At 35.1% G+C, this 19,348-nt stretch overlaps 2 protein-coding genes across 3 annotated transcripts in view; both read right to left on the bottom strand.

The window, feature by feature from the left end:
* Positions 1-9,303: 9,303 nt before the first annotated feature.
* On the bottom strand, positions 9,304-12,076 carry LOC120073361 (F-box protein At5g46170-like). Of its 2 annotated transcripts, none has more exons than XM_039026168.1 (2): positions 10,574-12,076; positions 9,304-9,614 (listed from the first exon to the last, which is right to left on the bottom strand). In XM_039026168.1, the coding sequence occupies exon 1, from the start codon at positions 11,815-11,817 to the stop codon at positions 10,594-10,596; it is 1,224 nt and encodes a 407-aa protein (XP_038882096.1). In that variant the 5' UTR covers positions 11,818-12,076; the 3' UTR covers positions 9,304-9,614; positions 10,574-10,593. The 2 variants fall into 2 exon arrangements, with proteins under 2 accessions (XP_038882096.1, XP_038882095.1); XM_039026167.1 differs by having other exon boundaries at positions 9,304-9,683; positions 10,574-12,074.
* Positions 12,077-15,141: 3,065 nt separating this feature from the next.
* Positions 15,142-19,348, bottom strand: part of LOC120074542 (KH domain-containing protein At4g18375-like) — an 8,460-nt gene continuing 4,253 nt past the window's right edge. The window contains exons 6-8 of the mRNA XM_039027696.1: positions 19,163-19,221; positions 18,952-19,048; positions 15,142-18,344 (exon numbers count right to left, since the gene is read on the bottom strand). Of these exons, the coding sequence (XP_038883624.1) occupies positions 18,213-18,344; positions 18,952-19,048; positions 19,163-19,221 (288 nt within the window). The 3' untranslated portion in view covers positions 15,142-18,212. The remainder of the gene's footprint in view (positions 18,345-18,951; positions 19,049-19,162; positions 19,222-19,348) is intronic.

Here is a 19,348-nt window from a genome sequence, read left to right as displayed (position 1 = left end):
AATCTATCTTCGTTTTCTTAGATTCAACTCTTTTTTATCCAAGATATATTTTAGGCTTTTGTGATCTATAAATATTCTGCAGCGCTTTCCGAATAGGTAATGTCTCCATAACTTCAGAGCCAAAACAACTGCTGCCAACTCCATATCATGTGTAGGATAGATGCTCTCGTGTTTCTTAAGTTGACGAGAGGCATATGCAATCACCTTCCTGTCCTGCATCAACACACATCCCATCCTTGTCGGGATGCATCACAATAAATCTCAAATTCCTTACTTGAATGGGCAAGGTAAGCACTGGTGCTGATACTAATCTCTGTTTCAGCTCCTAAAAACTATGCTCACACTCCGACAACCATTCAAACCTCATGCCTTTCTTGGTCAGGTTCATCAGAAGAGCTATCCTAGAGAAACCTCCACAAATCTTCGATAATAACCTGCCAAACCCATGAAATTGCGTATCTCTGAAACAGTCGTGGGTCATTCCCAATTAACTATTGCTTCCGTCTTCTGGGCATCTACACTAATGGCCTCTGCTAAAATAACATGCCCAAGAAATACCACCCAATCTAACCAAAAATCACATGTACTGAATTTAACATACAACTACCTATCTCGCAGCGTCTTCAATACTATCCTCAGGTGCGTTATATGATCCTCCCTACTACCAGAATACACCAGTATATTATCAATAAATACTGTTACAAACTGGTCCAAGTAAGGATGAAATATCCTGTTCATAAGATCCATGAATACCACAGGGGCATTTGTTAGTCCGAATGGCATTACTAAAAATTCATAATGTCCATATCTTGTCCTAAATGTCGTTTTAGGAATGTCAGCTTCCCTCACTTTCAGTTGATGATAACCCGATCTTAGGTCTATCTTTGAAAACACCATGGCTCCTCTTAGCTAATCAAACAAATCATCAATGTGTGGTAACGGATATTTGTTCTTAATCGTTACCTTATTCAGCTGCCTATAGTCGATACACAATCTAAGGGTACCGTCTTTCTTCCTCACAAACAATATCGGAGCTCCCCAAGGCGATACACTTGGTCGAATGTATCCTTATCAATTAACTCTTGCAGCTGAACCTTTAATTCTTTCAACTCAGTCGACGCCATTCTATATGGTGCCTGCGATATAGGAGTTTTTCCTGGAATTAAGTCAATAGTAAATTCTACCTCTCTGTTGGGTGGTAATCCTGATAGTTCTTCAGGAAATACATCTCGAAACTCATTTACCACTGGGACATCTTCAGGGTTCAGCTCTTTCCCTTGAACAACCACTACATGAGCCAGATAGGCTTTACATCCCTTGCTCAATAGTTTTCGAGCTTTCACTGCCGATATCAGATTCCCCGCAGCTAATCTTTTGATTCTTGTCAGCATTGCATCATGGCCATTTGATTTTTTGAGCACTACCTCCTTCTTGTAACAGTCTATTGAAGCATGACACTTACTTAGAAAATCCATCCCAGAATAGCATCAAATTCCAACACTTCTAAGGGAAGTAAATCAACATAGAAATTCTGACAATTGATCAGTACCTCACAATGATTATAACATCTATCTACTATTATCACATCTCTCATAGGGGTAGAGATAAATAACTCTTCAAGCATAGGTTTAACCAACCTATCTATACTAGGTGCATACATGCAAGATATAAATGAATGTGTGGCACCAGGGTCAAATAAAACATAAGCAGACTGTCCACATAGTATGACATTATCGGTCACAACATCTGGAGACTCCGTTGCCTTCTGGTGTGTCACGGCGTACACTCGCCCCTGCTGCTGAGGTCGACCTACGACATTCTTCTGCTTGGCACCACTTGATCCTTCAACTCGATTTTCAGCACTCTTTGGTTGGTTAACTATCTGGGAGGTTGTCTATTGTGTTGTTGAGACGCCCCTATTCACCTGGGGACATTCCCTCTTAAAACGCCTTATTTGTCCACATTGAAGATATACACCTCTGCCACTATAGCATTCCCCAAAATGCCTTTTGCCACAACCAGGGCACGTCGGTCTCTTGTCTGTGCTGGCTATCGACTCACCAGCTCGTGGCATCTTTGATCGACTAGCTGCACTGGCCGAGGGTCTCGTTTTTCTTTTCTTGGATCCCTGCCAACCGATTCCCCTGAATTGGCTTCCACTAGTCTAAGTTGGAACTGGAGGTCGGGATCCCCTGTCTCTAGGACCTACTACTGCCTCACTGCCTCTTGGCAACTGCTCATCATCTGCCAAACTCCACTCGACTCGTGTTGTTGTTTCCACTAACTGGTTAAAATCCAGAAAATTAGCCGTAGACGTCACCGGAGTTATGATTTCCTTCCTCAAACTTTGTTCAAATTTCTTGCATCTATCTCTTTCCTCAGCAATAATCGACAGAGCATACTACGATAACTCTGTAAATTTCTGCTCATATTCTGCCACTGACATCATTCCCTACATTAATTTGAGGAACTCATCCCTTTTTGCATCCCAGAACGACCTAGGGCAATACTTGTCTTCAAAGGCCTTCCTGAAATCAGGCCATAACATCGCATCTGTGCTGGTACGTCTGGCGGATATCACTTTCCATCATTTCTCTGCTCCTTTCTGTAGTAGAAAGGTGGCAAGCCATATTTTCCTATCCTCTGGACAACTCATAACATTGAAACATTTTTCAACTACATCCAGTCATAACTCAGCTTCAGCCGGATCTGTTGTTCCTTCAAATGTCACAACCTCGAGGGCTTTAAACCTCTCAATACCATATTTCTTCTCTGGGTCGGCTCGTACAGAGCCCACACTGACTGCTAATCTCTACACTATTCTGTCAAAAACTACATCTTCTAGCTGAGAATCTACCCTTGTTTGAGGAGTACAAGACTCTCCCTCAGACACCGTTTCCTGACCCACTGGATCATTCACCTTCTTTCTCCCACCCGGTGGGTTCTCTCTAACCTCCGAGCCCCTACTGGTAGGGTCAGTATTCCTGCCACCTGTCTGCTTACTCAGTCTGCCACGTTGCCTCGGCATTTCACCTAATACAATGTACACATGTTAAGAACTCACACTTAGGGACTTAGACCTATGCATGAACTTTCCCTCTCATTCCCAAAATCTTATGCTCTAATACCAACTTGTCAAACCCCCTTCCAGATTATCCTCTTAATCTAAAAGAGGATATGATCGTGGTAATTACTAGCCCTACTACCAGCACCCACCATCTTAGCCCTCTAATTTATATACCAACCTCTTAAACATTAATAATGTATGAATATGGTATGCCTCCCTAAAAGTTCAACAAAATATTATATAAACACATGCATACAACTATGATATAACGTCTAAGGAGAGAAACATTCGCGGATGGGCCCAAACATCTCTAACAGAGCCCTATTCCCTCTCAAACATGTGTACATAAATAGATCAACAACCTAAGTCCTCCTAATAAGCCGAGTCTTTCAGTGGCAAGAAGCAGTAGGATCAACCTTGAGAAAACTGACCGCTACCTGAAAAGGGAAAACACAAAAATTCTGTGAGCTAAAAGCCTAGTGAACGACTATAGAATCGTATAATATCAAGCATTCCATCACTATAAACATGTAAATATACTAATGAGTAACTCAAGCAATTGTCTCTAAATGTAGCTTTAAACCATTCTTAGATATCATTAAACATCATTATTTCCTAGTTGAGAACGAGCCTAAATGCTTTAACTCCCAACGTTTATTACCGACTCAGAGATCCATACTTCGGCCTCTCATTCAGAATTGCCTACGTGCACGTGGCCATACTAAGTACCGTCATACCTTAGGTACTTCCACTCAGATACCTTCTCAAACTTGTCCTTCTGTATCGAGCTACTAAGATACCTTCTCAAATGTCCTTCGGTATCAAATTGGTCAGGTATCTTCTCAAATGTCCTTCGGTACCGGGGTATTTTATAGCATCAAGTTAAGTTTCATTGCCTACCATCTACACAAGAACTCATTTTCTTATAGCCTTCCTCTAGGAAGCATATTTCAACATAAGAACTTAACTTTTGTAATGACTACATGACATACTTTGGCCTGTGCTACCCATATACAAGCCGGAACACGTGTTAAGTTATTCTCCAACCATTTGTTGCTTGAAAAAGTATAAATTCATCATTCGTGTCACTGTAACTTACTTGATCTTATATGCATAAGTACTGGAGACATTAATTCACTTAGTCACTCACCACTCTTCAAAGCTCTTAACGGTTTATACACCTCTCCTAGCTCTTCTTGGCCTGAAAGGACATAATTCCCGATAAAACTACTTAGAATTCTTAGTAAAATACTTAAAAAAATTCATTTACTAAAGGAACTTTCATCAATAAAGACAGCTCTATTGGCGAGATCCTCATAAGCGAGATCCTTGCTAGTGAGATCGACGAGATCCTTGCTAGCGAGATCAAGCTTTTCCTGGCAAATTTTCATCCTAGCGATACTCACCTTACCAGTGATACTTGGCTTAATTCCTAGCAAGATTTCCTTCTAGAGTGAGATTAGCGAGATTTCCTTTATAAGTGAGATCCTTATCCCCATATCTCGCTATAACTCCCACGGTGAACTATTTGTTTGTTCTTCCCAAGTAGTTGTCTGCTTATGTACCGATTCCCTGTTATAACTTCAAAAATTTATAACTCAAAATCCAGAGCTCTTTTCAAGAAACTTTTCTTCTACAAACTTGTTTAGAATTGAGTTAATTTCTTACCTTAAAATTTCAGTTAAAATTGCCTTATAGTTTGACCTGGATCTTCCAATTTTCACCTCGGGCCCTGATTAATCCGAGGTTCTGCCTCTTCTACAAATTCTCCACTTTTGTTCTTCTCCTCTTGCAATCTTTATCCGGCAGGACAACCTTGAAAATTAGATTCTTCCAGCTTTCAAATGGCACTGATTTTACTAAATTTACTCTTGTCAATTGTCGAAACCATGCTTTTGAAGTTTCACTTCCCTTTTAATCTTTCTACCGCTTTTCGAGTTCAAAGAGTAGAGTGCCACGTCACCCCACTCTTAGTGCCTCCAGCCAAACTAATGAATGATTTTCTTCATTTAATATATTTTCTTTCTCTTCTTTCATAATCCCTATAAATAAACATGAATTTCTACTTAATAAATATGTAATATAACATTTCTTTGGCTAAACATGCTATCTAGGGAACCTAGAGTTTGGGGTTTACACGACATGATCCAAAAATCGTTCATGTTGAGACATGTGAGTGGAGGTATCCTATGTAATGAGTTTACATATAGACTGGACCATGAAAATAGTCATTTTTCTTTATAACGATCGTTTATTGTTAAAACTGACTATTTCATTTATCATATAACCTAGGTTAACTCGATCTTAATCCTGAGCTAGCTATGAACTCCTATTTGTTCGGGATTATTCTTTGATCTGCAAACGGTGAGGGTAGTCCAACAGCAGTACTCAATAAGCTTACCATTTTGGGATAAGATCGGATGAATAGCTGGGGACATAGCCTTGCAAGATGGAATTCACTCCTACCCTATTTAGGGTTAACAGATAGGTTGTTCTCGTAAGTACTAAGTCCAGATCTTAAACAATCGGGCCCTGCCTTCTTATGATAGAGAAAGGATTTAATTCATAGAGATTATGAATCAGAATTGTTCATTAGAGGATTAGTAGGAACTTAAGAAACAAGATGTATTCACAGGGATAAAACGGTATTTTTTTACCTAGTTGTGATTACGAACAACCTGTGAAGGATTGGCTTACTAATTATGGTTATTAAGTGGACATAATATATCTACGTGAGAGGAGTTCAACTATGGGCTATAGTGGAGTGCCCCATTAGTTAGCGAATGGGGGTTAGATCAAACTAATGAGTTTAGCTGATTAATCTTGAATCGTTGGAGCCCATGATCTGTTGGTCCACGAGGTCCCCCTACTAGCTCGTAAATGGATAAGCTTTAGAGTAGCCATATAAATTAATTTGAAACGTTCAAATTAAATGGAACAGGAGAATATATATTTAAATATGATTTAAATATATGAAGATGATTATTTTGCAAAAATTAATTTAATATTTTAAATTAATTTTAGAAAATTATTTTTTTCAGTTTTATTAATCAAAATTGTTTTGAAATCATTTTTTGATTTTTAAAAGGAAATTCAAAATCGGTTTTGCATGCCATACAAAATGGAAAATGTTGTTTTTCCATTATCATCTTCATCATGCTCACACAAACCCCATCTCCTTGTCTTCATTAATACTCCAAGCATGAGCTGCAAGCCATGCAATACACTTCTTTGCATGTTCATCTGCAATAAATAAAGAAGTTTGGAGTGATTTGAAAAGAGCTAATGCAAAAATTTTGAAAGAAAACCTATGTAAGAAAAAAGAGTGATTCCAATTGGGCTGCTGTGAATTCTTCATTGTTCTTCATCTATCCAAGCTGTTCTTGAGTCCCATAGCTCTGTCTAAAGCTCCAAGAGGACAATGGGGAAGACCTTGAGGTTGTTCACGGTGATCTTTGGTGAAGACTGTTGTTGTACAATCAAGTTCTTGGAGAGTTCTTCAAAGGTATGATATTAAAATCCTCTTTTTAGAAAAGCATGCTTTAGTTTCTGCCAAAATTAGTGAATTTGAATGTTTATGGATCCTTGATACTTCCGCTGTATGTTATTTAACTCTTTCAAAATGCATGTGCCTAGTAGATTTTTTTTTATAAAGAAAATGTGGAAGAGGGCATAATTGTAAGTGAATCATAATATTTGTGTAAATGGTAATAAATGGAAAATATAAGATGTTGTAACATGCGCCTATAATAACGGCATTTTATGTAGAAATCCCTTTAATTTTTAAAACTTGACTTGAATTTTGAAAGCGCTCCTAAAACGTAGTTAACAAAATAAAGAAATCAATAGGTGAAATTGGTATTTATAAATAAGCTTAATTTTCAAAAATAAAAAATTAAAAATCAAATACTTATCCAGCCGTTTTTTATTTTTAGCTTTTAGTTTTTAAAATTCGATGGAGTTGATTCGAATATCATTTTGGAAAAAGAAAGGAAAAAAAGTACTACCACAGAAATGAAAGAACAAAATTTGCTATTGTTATTTAAGTTGCATTTTGATAGAAGCCGTAGTTGGGTTGCTTGATTTTGATAAAATAATAAGAGTAATAATGATGATAAATCGGCTATAAACAATTTAATGAAAAAGTGCTTAACACTTGACTTCCATTTTTTTACTCTACATTTCGAGTAATTTTAATTTTATAGAGAACGAATAAACAACTAAGTCCTCGCTAAGAGGAGAGAACACAGATCTGAGAAATTAGAAGCCCATGAGATTTGTTAGAGTTCTAATTTTTTTGGGTTGGGTGGCTCTTAATCATGACTTGATTTCTAATTTCTCAGGTTGGATTTTTTAAAATTTCTTTAAGAACTTGTAATTCCTCCTATAAATGATAGTGTTGAGTGGATTTTGGTTACTACCAACTATGGCCCTGTTTAGATGTTTTAGGCTTTAGCAAAGTTCAGGTCTAGGATTAATTAATGATTGCTAGCTGAAGGAAATCGCCAAAATATTAATGTCTTTTTGCAGGCACACGGTTGTAAAAATAGTAACCATCATTAACATGGATCTTAATCAATCCCATGTGATCAACAGTTAAGAAACAGAATCTCAACCAGCTAATTGCTATCAAACCAATAATGATATGGATTGTTTAAGCTTAATTATTTCGCATGTTTGGCCACATAATGGTCCAACAAACAATATATCTGGCAATGAAAATTGGAGACATTATCATCTCCTGCCCCCCAAATCTCCCTTTCAAAAAACCCCAATTATATGAACCCTCATTTTCATGTTTGCTCAATTATTTTATTCCTCATCATCTGAAGCTTTCTTTTATTCCATAATTTAAAAAAAAAAAAATCATCCCTAAACACTTGAGAGCACTGGAATGTAATCAAGATTATTGAAAATAAAAAAAAAAATATTGAAATACGTGATAAATTGAGGACAGCACAGAAATAGGATTGTCAATTACATTACGCGTCCCCAAACAGCCCATTCGCAGACAAACACTCTATAGTGCCCTCCTTTTAACCTTTTCACAGCTTAACACTTTTTGTTGATAACCCAGAGTCCAGTCCACACTTGTTCTCTGTCCATAATTTTGCATCTCAAAGTTGCAACTCTTGGTACTAGATTGATCTAAGTTTTAAAAATTAAATGGTTCAAATTAATCATGAATGGTTGCCTAAGTCCTTTGTAATGATTAATTAGGTCCTATTTTATTTGATTGGAACTCCTTTTGTAATTGACTCACTTTCTGTGAGCTACATGTATATGTTCATTTTTACTGGATAAAAGTTAAGCATTGTCAGTGAAACCAGCGAATTCAAATTTCTCTTATGTAATGTCAGATGTTCAATTGATTACCATGAATGCTGCACACAAACGACCCTTCAATTCTCAATTCATCAGTCATAACTTCTACGAATCACCACATTAATATAAAATAAGAACTTGGAAGCAGTGTGTATTTCAGAATCTGAAACGGTTTGAGTAAATTCATGCCATCTGAAAAAAGAAATTTGAAAATAAGAAATTCAATGAAAATAGAGGTGCATTTTATGTCTTCATATATGTGTTAGCAAATTCCTAAATTAAATTCCAATTTAAACAAATTTTCAAAATGGGATTGAAAATATATTTAGTTATTAAATACTAAGTTGAATATAAACTATTACTAATTAATTTCTGAATTTGTTTTATGTCAAAATCTTTGTATAATTTTTATTTTGTAATCATATAAAACATATAATATATTACATATTTCAAATTTAACAAAAATAATTGAGTCTATAACATGAAATAAAATCATTGTTATTGTTTTTATCATTTTTAATATAATTCTACATTTTAAAATTTTGAATTCAAAATCAGAATACACTAAAAACATAAGAGTTGTTTTCAAAATTTTCATTATTTAGATCATAGAATCCGAAAACAATTTTCGGAAACAGAATTCAGATTGTCAACCAAACACATATTCGCTGTTCAGCGAATCTGAAAACATAAATCAAAATATGAGTTGCCTACCAAGAATCCGGCCAGAAAGATCATTAAATCCGAACTAGATCAAGACATGATAATTTATCAATCCATCATAATTCGATTGTGCATGTTCTGTTAGATTACTGTGGATAACATTTTTTAAAGCTTTAAGGTTTCAGATATGAGTATCAAGTGTCAAACACCTTAAAGAATTAAGTGTGTCAAACATGTGTAACAAGACATCCTGGAATTCAATATCCATGACATTAAGTGCTGCAATCAATTCATTAGGATGCAATTACTTGATAGAACTAGATCATATTCACATATTCAAACAAAACACTACAACAGGGCTTTTACAACATCATCTCTCTATTTGTATTTTTTGCACTTTTGCAAGTAGTATATGGAACAAAGGCCAAGTAGAGGAAGAATTTCGATTATCTCACTTGTTCAAGCAGAAGTCACCCATTCCTCAATCTAAAATCAACCCTGGAAAGCCGAGCATGCTGCAATTTGATTGTGATTAGGCTTTCTCCTCATACATGGAAATCTGGTGATGCATGAAACAAGGTATTTCCGTCACTATCAATCTTCCCTTTATCTGGATTCCATTCCCGTCCTGATTGGGAACGAGAATTAAATGATAAACAAGTGAATGTGGAAGAATCCACCAAGGAAAAGAACAAAAGAACCAAAGTGGATGCAAAGTTCATGAAGAAAGCAGAATATAGAAATTGCAAAACAAGCCATTATGAACTGCTGAGCCAAGACTTAACAATGACTGTCCTACTCCTGTTTATAATTTCCCTACGTCCTCGAAATAATACTGATACCTATCATGTATTGATGAGCCATTTATAATGCTCCCACCGCCAATGAGAACTTTTTCATGAAGTACTAATGACGAAGTGCATGGGTAACAGGCACATATATAACATAAAAATCATGGGGAGAGGACTTTAAACTTGGAATGGATTATATACAGTTATCCTCGTGTTGTAAAATTGTGAGGGTGTTTGATTTAATTTTTCAAGTGTTTAACTTTAAAAATAAGTCATTTTGCAAAATAGAAATTTTAAGCAACTACTTAAAATGACTTTCGAAACACTTAAAAAGTATTTTAAACCGTTTTTATCAAAAGAGTTTAAATAAAAATGATGTTTTTAAAAAAATATTTTTTTTTCTCTAGTCAATCCAAACAGGCATGCATCTACAACAAATAGGCCCTGCATCTACAACTCACAACTTTCCCAAGACAATATCCAGATAATAAGGAACATGTCTCCCTACAAATTGCACTACAGTAAATCTAAACATACCCGCATAATATTTAAATATCAGTAAATCATAGAACATAATTAGTCGCCAATGCAAACATACAATGATTGACCAAGGAATTGATAGATACCCACCATTACCAGGCATCTTTAACAATCCTAGAGAATTAGTAACTACACTTTAGTTCAATTAATTTGGAGATGGAGCATTTGCAACCGGAAAGAGGATTACCTCAGATCCAGTTGAAGTTATCAGAAAGAATTCATCTCAAGACAGTAAGTTCTCCTCTTCACCAGTATCTTTGCTGCGGTTCCATAAGGTTCCTCGAAAGCGTTTGAAAGCCATGACCCATCAGATACCTCTTTCTTTGTCATTGACTGCTCGCTTGGACGTATGGCAACAAGAGTTGCCCCCTTCAGAATAACCCCACCAGGCAATTCCAAGTGAGGCGCATACCAAAGCCTCATATTCAGAGCTGGAACAAGCGTTCTCTTTGATGCAGTTGAAGCTGACAAGGGCTTTACTCTCAACTCCTCAAGTTGATCCTTATTCATACACAACATGCCCTGTCCATCTGCATCAGTTAGAACTAAATTATCCAGAGTTTTATGCTCTGCAATTATCGGCTGCAGTAAGTAATGTCTCGCCGAAGCGGCGATTAGTGAGCTAATCGTCCAAACTACTCTCAATTTTAGTCCCCCGTTAGTATAAAACGATTCGGGAATGCTCCCGCTGTCGTCAGCTGCTGCACCATTTCCAGAGCAGAACCCATCAGTTCCATTCTCTTGAATGTGCTTATTAAAGGATCCAACGTGAATCACCGATGCAGCACCCAGGATCACACAATTATCCAAAGTTGATCCGAAATCAGCTCGCCATTTCAACAATATCCCATCGTCAATACCCAATTCACCGCTAGGAAGCTCGATCCGAAGCAACCGAATCTCGTTAAAATTCTTTAGAACTTGCGTAGGCGAGTGATGAGTCACACCACTTTGACCACTTTCTCCATCTTCTTCCCTTCCAACCGCAAGCGAAGAAGTCGACAAAGAAGACGAAGCCGAACCCAAACCAGAGGAACTCACACGTTTCGGACCCAAAAACTGACCTAGCGCTTGAAGCGGCTTAACAATGCCACCAAGAACCATACGAAACAGATTAGAAAACCCACTCCGGGACTTATCAGAAGACGAAGAAGCTGACGAGAAATCATCGTCGGAAATCACACAGTCAACTCGTACAACAACGTTATCTACCTGAGACACGATCGAGTGGAATCTTCGAGAAACTGCACAGCAACGTCCAAGAGCCTTAACATCACCGATCCTATTGAAAATCAGCAGCAACAGAGAATCAGGAAGACGATCGAAGTGATCATCGGAGTAATTACAACGGCTGTAACTCTGGCCAAAAACACCGTCCTGTATGGAGAAGATTCTGGCGGGCGGATCAGGGCGTAGATAAGAACAGGACATTGTTAAGAGTGAAGTCCGAAACTGAAGAAACAATGAATCCCGCTCAGATCGGAGAAAATGAAACTGAAAGATGAAAAGCTTCAGAACAAAGCGATGGATCTGATTCAGAAATGGATGGCCAAAGCATGATCGGAGCTTTGGCAACAAAGAGAAAAAATGAAGAATTGGATGAAACCCTAATTTTATAGGTCAAAGAACAAGAGAAAGAGAAAGAGAAAGAGAGATAGAAAATGGTGGGATGAGATGGATCCACGATTTTGTCCCTTGGGACTGAAAAATTCATTATTTGCATTTTTATTTTCCATTTTGTCAAAAGGAAAAACAAAAGTAACGAATATAAAATAATAATAATAATAATAAATCAAAATATTTATAAAATTTAGCAAAATTTAGAATTATGAAACTGATAAACTCTTATCGGTGTGATATTGATAAATACTGATAGAAGTGTGACATTGACAAAAACTCATTGAAGTCTATCAATATTTATCATTGATAGATTCTAAAATTGTGTTATATTTGTAAATATTTTGATTTTGTGATATACTTTCTTTTTTATTTATTAACATCATCTTAAATTTGAAAGAAGTAAAAGGAAAAAAGAGAAGTATAATTTTTTTAAAAAAAAGGCATAATATAAATATTCGTTGACCCTTTTTCTTGTTCTCTTCTTTGTTTTGATAGAGAGCTTATTCTACCATTTTTTTTAAAAGAAAAATATGTTTTTTTTCAATACCCAAGCTTATAGAATCAAATATCAATTTTAGTCTAGCTTAGTCAATAAAATATTTATTATCATTGTTAAAGTTGAACTAAATAATAGACAATAGAAAATGTGAGAACTATATTGTTCTTTTATTTTTTAAATAAGAATTTGAATGCTTAGAATACTTTTTTTTCAGGGAAGCTTAGAAAATTTTTATTATCTATATCAAATGATTTTTTTTCCCTTTAATTGGAATGTAGAGTAGGTATTGAGATGTGTAATTAAGAAGTCTAGATTAGAACTACAACTAATTTAACTAATTTACCAATAAATGCTTGCAATGATGAATCAGTTAAGACAAGGACCACAAATTACTTATCCAAAGCCACACCCACATTATTATTTTTCATATTATAAAAGGAACACGTGGCAATCTAGGTGGATAGATCTAACAAAATATAATTTTATAAGATTAGAGAATTGAGAGACGAATTGATATGAAAACAAAGTTTTGTGTCCAAACTGTGTGACATTGTACTTGGCCCTGCAATACTAATAATAATATAGTTATTTTAGCATGTGTGTGTACACAAATATTTATTGGGGGAACATTTCAATTAGATTAATACTAATGTCACCTTATCGATTGATGTATTATTTTACTTTATGAATCTTATCTTACTTTTAAATATTACCAACATGAAGGACATGGATAATAATGTAGAATAATTTCATGTTATAAAGACTAGAAAATTCGGACATGAGACTTGAGTTATTGATCTTATCACAATGAATATAGATGCAACTTTTAAGAAAAATGATAGAGAAAATGCAATTTATGTGGTGTTTGAGAATGATACAAAAAAAGAGAGATTATGCTTACCTTTATCAATTTTGTGGACACAATGATTATTGGGTGATCGGTTGATTGCTCGTGGTAGCTAAAGTGAGTTTCCTTGATTCGGAGGAAACTTACTCTAAGTGTGTTGTTGCTCTGTTATAAAAGAAGGAAATGAGTGATCTCTCAAAGGTGAAGAAGATCACTAGTGAAGAGTAGAGGAAAGCTCACCATTATTTGACTTATGTATTTCATCACGGTTAGTATAAAGATTATCAATTACTTCATCAAGTGGCTCAATGGACATTACAGACAAAGGCGTTGTAGATTAAAATGGAAGAAATTCGAATAAGTCTATTGTCCACCATCTTGAATGTTAGCTTTCGAGAAAGTGAATTTATTTTTTTCTTTATTATTATTTATTTTTTTCTGATGGGTTTTTTTTTTTGTTGTTTTTTAAAAAATTAAAAAAAAAAATACTTCGGCTAATTTTTCTAGTAAAAAAATTGTACTCAACAAGTAAATATATTTACAACTTTCAAACAAAATGTTAATCTGCAGATTAGATTTAAAAAAATTATACTTTAGCATAAAAATTTGATCCAAGCATTTATTGAAAAATTAAAAAAACAATAACAAAAGCAGACTTTTTAACGGAACAAATTAATTAATAAGGAAAGGTAAAATATGAAGGCAATAAATGAGCATGGGCCCCCGCCTTAAATTCCTCAAATACGGATGAGACACGTGCTGACCCACATGCACAGAGACAGCCATAAAAGCATCCAATTATTGTTCAAACCGTTAACCACAAATTTGTATTCTAATTAAACCTTTTCTTTTTGCTGTAATTATTATTATTATTTCTTTTTAGTATACTGCTGTAATTATTTAATAAGCATTTAAACGAGAAGATATTGAACAATAATGAGATGCTTTTTGACTGTCAAGACAGGCTTCTCCAATTTCGGGACACTGTTTTCAACCAAATTTAAGAGCTAATGTTTTTTCTTTTAATTCAGCCTCTGAAGTTGAAAATTCGACTCTTTAATAGAAAGCAGTTCAAAATAAATTACCTACCAAGAAAGTAATTATAGACAAATTTTCCACAATAATATACAAGTAATTTAAAAAACAAAATTGTCAAGAATTTGGGCGAAAACTGGTAACCAGAAATTCTCCTTTTTCTTTTTCTATAAAAGAATATGAATTTAAACATTTTTGAGAACATAGGGTAAAAGAAGAATTCGGTATAATTTTGAAGCATCGAATCGAATTCTTAAGAGCCAAAATATAAATGAAAAACTTGGCAGAATAATGTTCCAGGCACAAGTGCAAAACTGCAAACCAACAAAGACAAATGGTCCCAAAAATGTCGAGAAAAATTAGTAAGCTGCTCAATCACCAATTTCTCTCATGTACCATTTTATTATTCTTTAAAAGCTTTAACTTTAAATTGTAGCTACACGTGTTCCTCAAATCAGACTATTTTCACTAAAAAAGATTAGATTTAAATAATGATCAGCGATGATAAACAAATAAACGAGTAATTCAGTAAGAAATTGTTCCAAACTATTTGCCTATCTTTTTATGTCTAAACTATACACCATAAATCGAACTGTCAAAAAATTGTAACAATACAAAACCAGCTTAAAATCACCCATGTTCTTATCTATAGAATGTAAATACCTACAAAAAACTAGTTAACACAGACTATGTTCTCAATGATATCCGGAAACTATTCAATTAGTGATTTCTTACAAGTGTAAAGAGTTTCCTCTATACAAAACAGATATTCCTCTTTATTTATCCTTCAATCAGATACAAAACTGAGCAATTTCAATCTTAACAAAATAATGACTACATCAACTTCATAATTTAAATAATAGCCAATGTAAGTTAGCTCAACAGTAATTAACATCCTTTCTAGAGGTTGAAGATTTAATCCTCAAACCACAGTTGTACTAAAAAAACAAAAAAAAAACACTTCAAATGATGAAGATGAGATCAAAACCAAGTACAACTATCATAGGTTATCCATGACGGTTTTTCTAATTCTACGTCCTAACAACAATCAAACTTTCATCCAATGTCATCCCACTCCACAGAACTTTCTATTCCCTTCATATGCATACTTCTTAAAGGGCACAATATGAGTAAAGCTAACCTTGATATTACTCCAGACAAGAATCATAGTTCTATCCACATAATAATAGTAAAGAGCAGGGCGTAGCCACATAACTAAAGGGTTCTTTTTTTCTGTTTGATAAACACAAAACTAATGATTTGTTGTTGAAAAGCCAAAAAGCTTTGCAGCAGTTGCACTCTTAACTAGCCAGCGCAGGCCACTGTAAGTCGCGATGCTACAGGTAATTCCCTCCAGTAGTAAGATAAAAGATGGACATAACAGAGGGTTCCTATACTTGCAAGGCTACCAGTTGACTAGTAAAAGAAAGTTGTAACTAAATATCAAAGGGATGCAGATCGGCAAACAAGATCATTGTAATTATGTACTGTCGCCAAGTTCCCACTGCTGAAGTTCCTATTCATGCAGGACTGGTCAAAGAAGATAATAGAATGAAGAACTAAGATACCGAGGAGAAAGAAGAATCTGTATAGCACAAGCAACTATGGGTTTTAATCACTAGGGCAAACTAGCAGATATCCTAATTTTAACATGGGTCTCAAAATACATGCCAGAACAATGCCATCAACTGCTTCTGAAAAACATCCTGAGGATCATAGTAGTGATTTACCAATCTTTAGGAATGTACAAAAGCAGAAGATCTTGCACTGGGAACGACGTACAAGAGGGTGGGAAAATCCCATCACCATAATGTCACAATTCACCGTGAGCAGTTCAGAGTAAAATGGAAGTTAATATCAAAATAGGGGCCAACTTTGTAGCTCTAGAGTCCAAACTGGAATTGACTACATGATAGATCGTTGGTTCAACACGCATTAGTTAATCATTAATGAGATGATTTGATAGAATCAGATCAACAGAAGCCATTGTGCCATGACTTATGATAAACGAGGGAGATACTTCAAACTTAAACTGGTTAGGTTTACTCACACGTATTCATATAATTTCTTTGCATGATATGGATATGAATGCTAAACCACCTCCCCACAGGGCAAATTTCTCAGAAGACATTACAGAATCAACAAAAGAAGATCTAAGGCATGGAAACACCTTACTGAATCTCTTAAAAACACTGATGGAGTAGGTAAGCCTAACCACCCATTCTTCACTAATTCCTTTTATAAATTAGTAATTTTTTATATACTAGGAAATGAAACAATGTCATTAGAATAATAGACAGAAGAGAACAGGAGACAGGGACTGAGTGACATAAGAAAACTCCACTTGAGAACTACAGTAGAAGAGTGATTACAAAAGGAGTTGAAAATAAGGACAGAAAAGTACCATCATTCCAACCTCTTGCTGATTTTTTTTTTCCCCTTTGAAAGAACTCTAAAAACTTCCATAGCTAGCTATAACCTCATCTAGCAATTAGAACTGGTAGATGATAAAAGGTGTGTTTTTGAAAGGTAAAAATCAGGCATGCATGAGCTTGTACGTGTGTAAGAAATCGTTAATAGGTTGCTTTTCTGTTTGGAACACATTTATGTTAGTAATAAAAACAGTGAAAATGTATAAAAAGTTTTATCGTGTTCTTGAGTTATAAAAGTTGATAGAAACAAAGAAGAGATCCTTCCAAAATACAATTTTGAGAACATTATGAAAACCACTTTAGAAATAGTTTTCTTCAAAAAAATCTTCCATGCCAAAAAAGGCCCTTGCTTTCAGGATACACAAGGAGTAATACAAACCAGGTAATTCCATGGATATACTGTAGAAACATAGAACTCGTGACAAAAAACTTTTCTATTGAATCACCTAAAACATTGGACAAAACTTTCCACCAGAAGTGGAACAACAAACCCCCCACCCTCCTCCCAAAGAGAATGCTCTCAAAATTCTTCTCTCAAGAAAATGGAATGAGCATAGTATTAGGGAATCAGTATTCAGGGAATGAACCTTCTCACACTCTGAAGCTAATCTTTCATGTCCAATGAATTTCAGGCCCAGCTCTATAGAACATATATTTTGGAAATTTTCACCGTTGGCTATTAATAAAGGGCATCAGAGAAGGCAAAATATCAAACAGAGGAAAAAAAAACACAGAATTTACGATGCTATTTAGCACCAACCTACTAGCAAATTAGGAATTATGATATGAAGTACAGAACAAGGAATTAAAAGAGAAACTTCTTTGATGATAACTTTAGTTTAGTTCTGGAAACAATCTCTTCTCTTGAGGTGCGTTGTCATAGTTATAAAGCTCTATAATAGACAAGAGCAATACCAACTGCATTGAGAAAAATGATCAATGATTGAGAACTTCGTCCACCAAGAAACTGAATAGGAGATAGAATGGATAGAAAAATATTGTACACAGTTATAAGATTGAGAATAACGACCATCCTGGAACTTATCTGGCATAATCATCATATAATGTGAGTACGATAGCATTGGAAATGAGATGAACTCCCAACTGATAAAAGATAAGGCCAGACATACAAGTACGAAAGGAAAGATCCTAAAAGTTCTAAGAATCCACAGAAGAATAGATTAAGAAACAAAAGCTCTAGGAACCCTAGATATGAACCTGCTGTAGATCATCCCATTTCATCCCAGTACGCATTTAATGAGAAAAAAACTGAAGAATTTGAAGGCTAGAAGAAGTACCCTTCTCCAGAACTGAACCTAGAGAGATCTACAGAGGATGAATGGAAAAGGAAGATTTCATCTAGTAACCTCCAAACACGAAGTCATCTTTCTTCTCATGTAGCCATTATAAACGCCTGAATCAAGTTTTTGGCCGTGCGCTTCTGTTCAGATGTACCAGATATAAGAGCAATGCGATCACCTCGAGATGACTTAGAGTCTGAGATCTCTATCAATGCACCTGATATCTGAACAATGAACAAGAGTGTTAGATTCTCACTACTCAAAAATGCCTCATAACAAAAGAATAAGCATCGTTAGGGTTAATTTTTTGATATCCTACAAAGTTCTAGACCAATTGAACTTACCTAGGCTAAAGAGTTGGCAGTGAAAGTGTTTCACTAGTCCCAAAATTTCTTCCAAACAATCTAAGGTCTAAGAAATATGCAAGAGAGCAAACACGATACATGTCTTGGAGAAGGGAAAAGGCTATTTTCTGACATTAAAACATAATACAACAAAGAATACAAATTTTGTTATCACCGAAGCACATTTATTATATTTTTACACATATCAATCTTTCAAGCATACTAATGTAGTGATGTATGATTTTTAAAAACCAACATCCTTCCATTCTAATAGCTTTACTGAACTTAATCCATCCAATAATTAAAATATTGACTACTGTATCACAATGCCCATGTTAGGAACTGTTCTCCAATTGACCAGAGTAGGAAATATGTCACTAAAAATAAATAAATAAAAATTCAAACATATCTAACAGCTTCACATAAAAATAGTCATAGAAAAATAAGAACATCAATAACAATGAAACATAGACAACGATAAACCAACCTTCCTAATGTTGGCAATATTAGCCCCTCCTTTTCCAATTACTTTACCAGCTGCATTTGCTGGGATCAACATCTCAAGAGAAGATGGAGGAGGCAGCCTATACATAAAAACAAAAATGTTAAAACGTTGGTTACCATTTGATACATTAATTAAATAAATGAAACAACAAAAACATGTCGCATCCTTAAATAAAATAAGGTTGGACACTCACCCTCCATACAACTTGGATGGATATGAGGACATCATGGATCCATAGCCATTGTCTCCAATCTGATACAAGTACAGAAAAAGGTTTTAATATGCAAGAATATAGCAGAAAATGGAACAAAGAAATTTCCTTCAATATCATCAGAAAGATATACACGACAGACCTTACTAAATGATCTCAACAACCCCC

This window comes from Benincasa hispida, chromosome 3 (assembly GCF_009727055.1).
Source record: "Benincasa hispida cultivar B227 chromosome 3, ASM972705v1, whole genome shotgun sequence".
NCBI classification, from domain to species: domain Eukaryota; kingdom Viridiplantae; phylum Streptophyta; class Magnoliopsida; order Cucurbitales; family Cucurbitaceae; genus Benincasa; species Benincasa hispida.
The sequence above is the reverse complement of the archived record's forward strand: the minus strand, read 5'-3'. Positions and strand labels throughout refer to the sequence as shown.

What these genes read in the sequence shown, in the direction of transcription:
- LOC120073361 (XM_039026168.1), bottom strand. Translation starts at nt 11,817, where the DNA reads ATGTCCTGTTCTTATCTACGCCCTGATCCGCCCGCCAGAATCTTCTCC.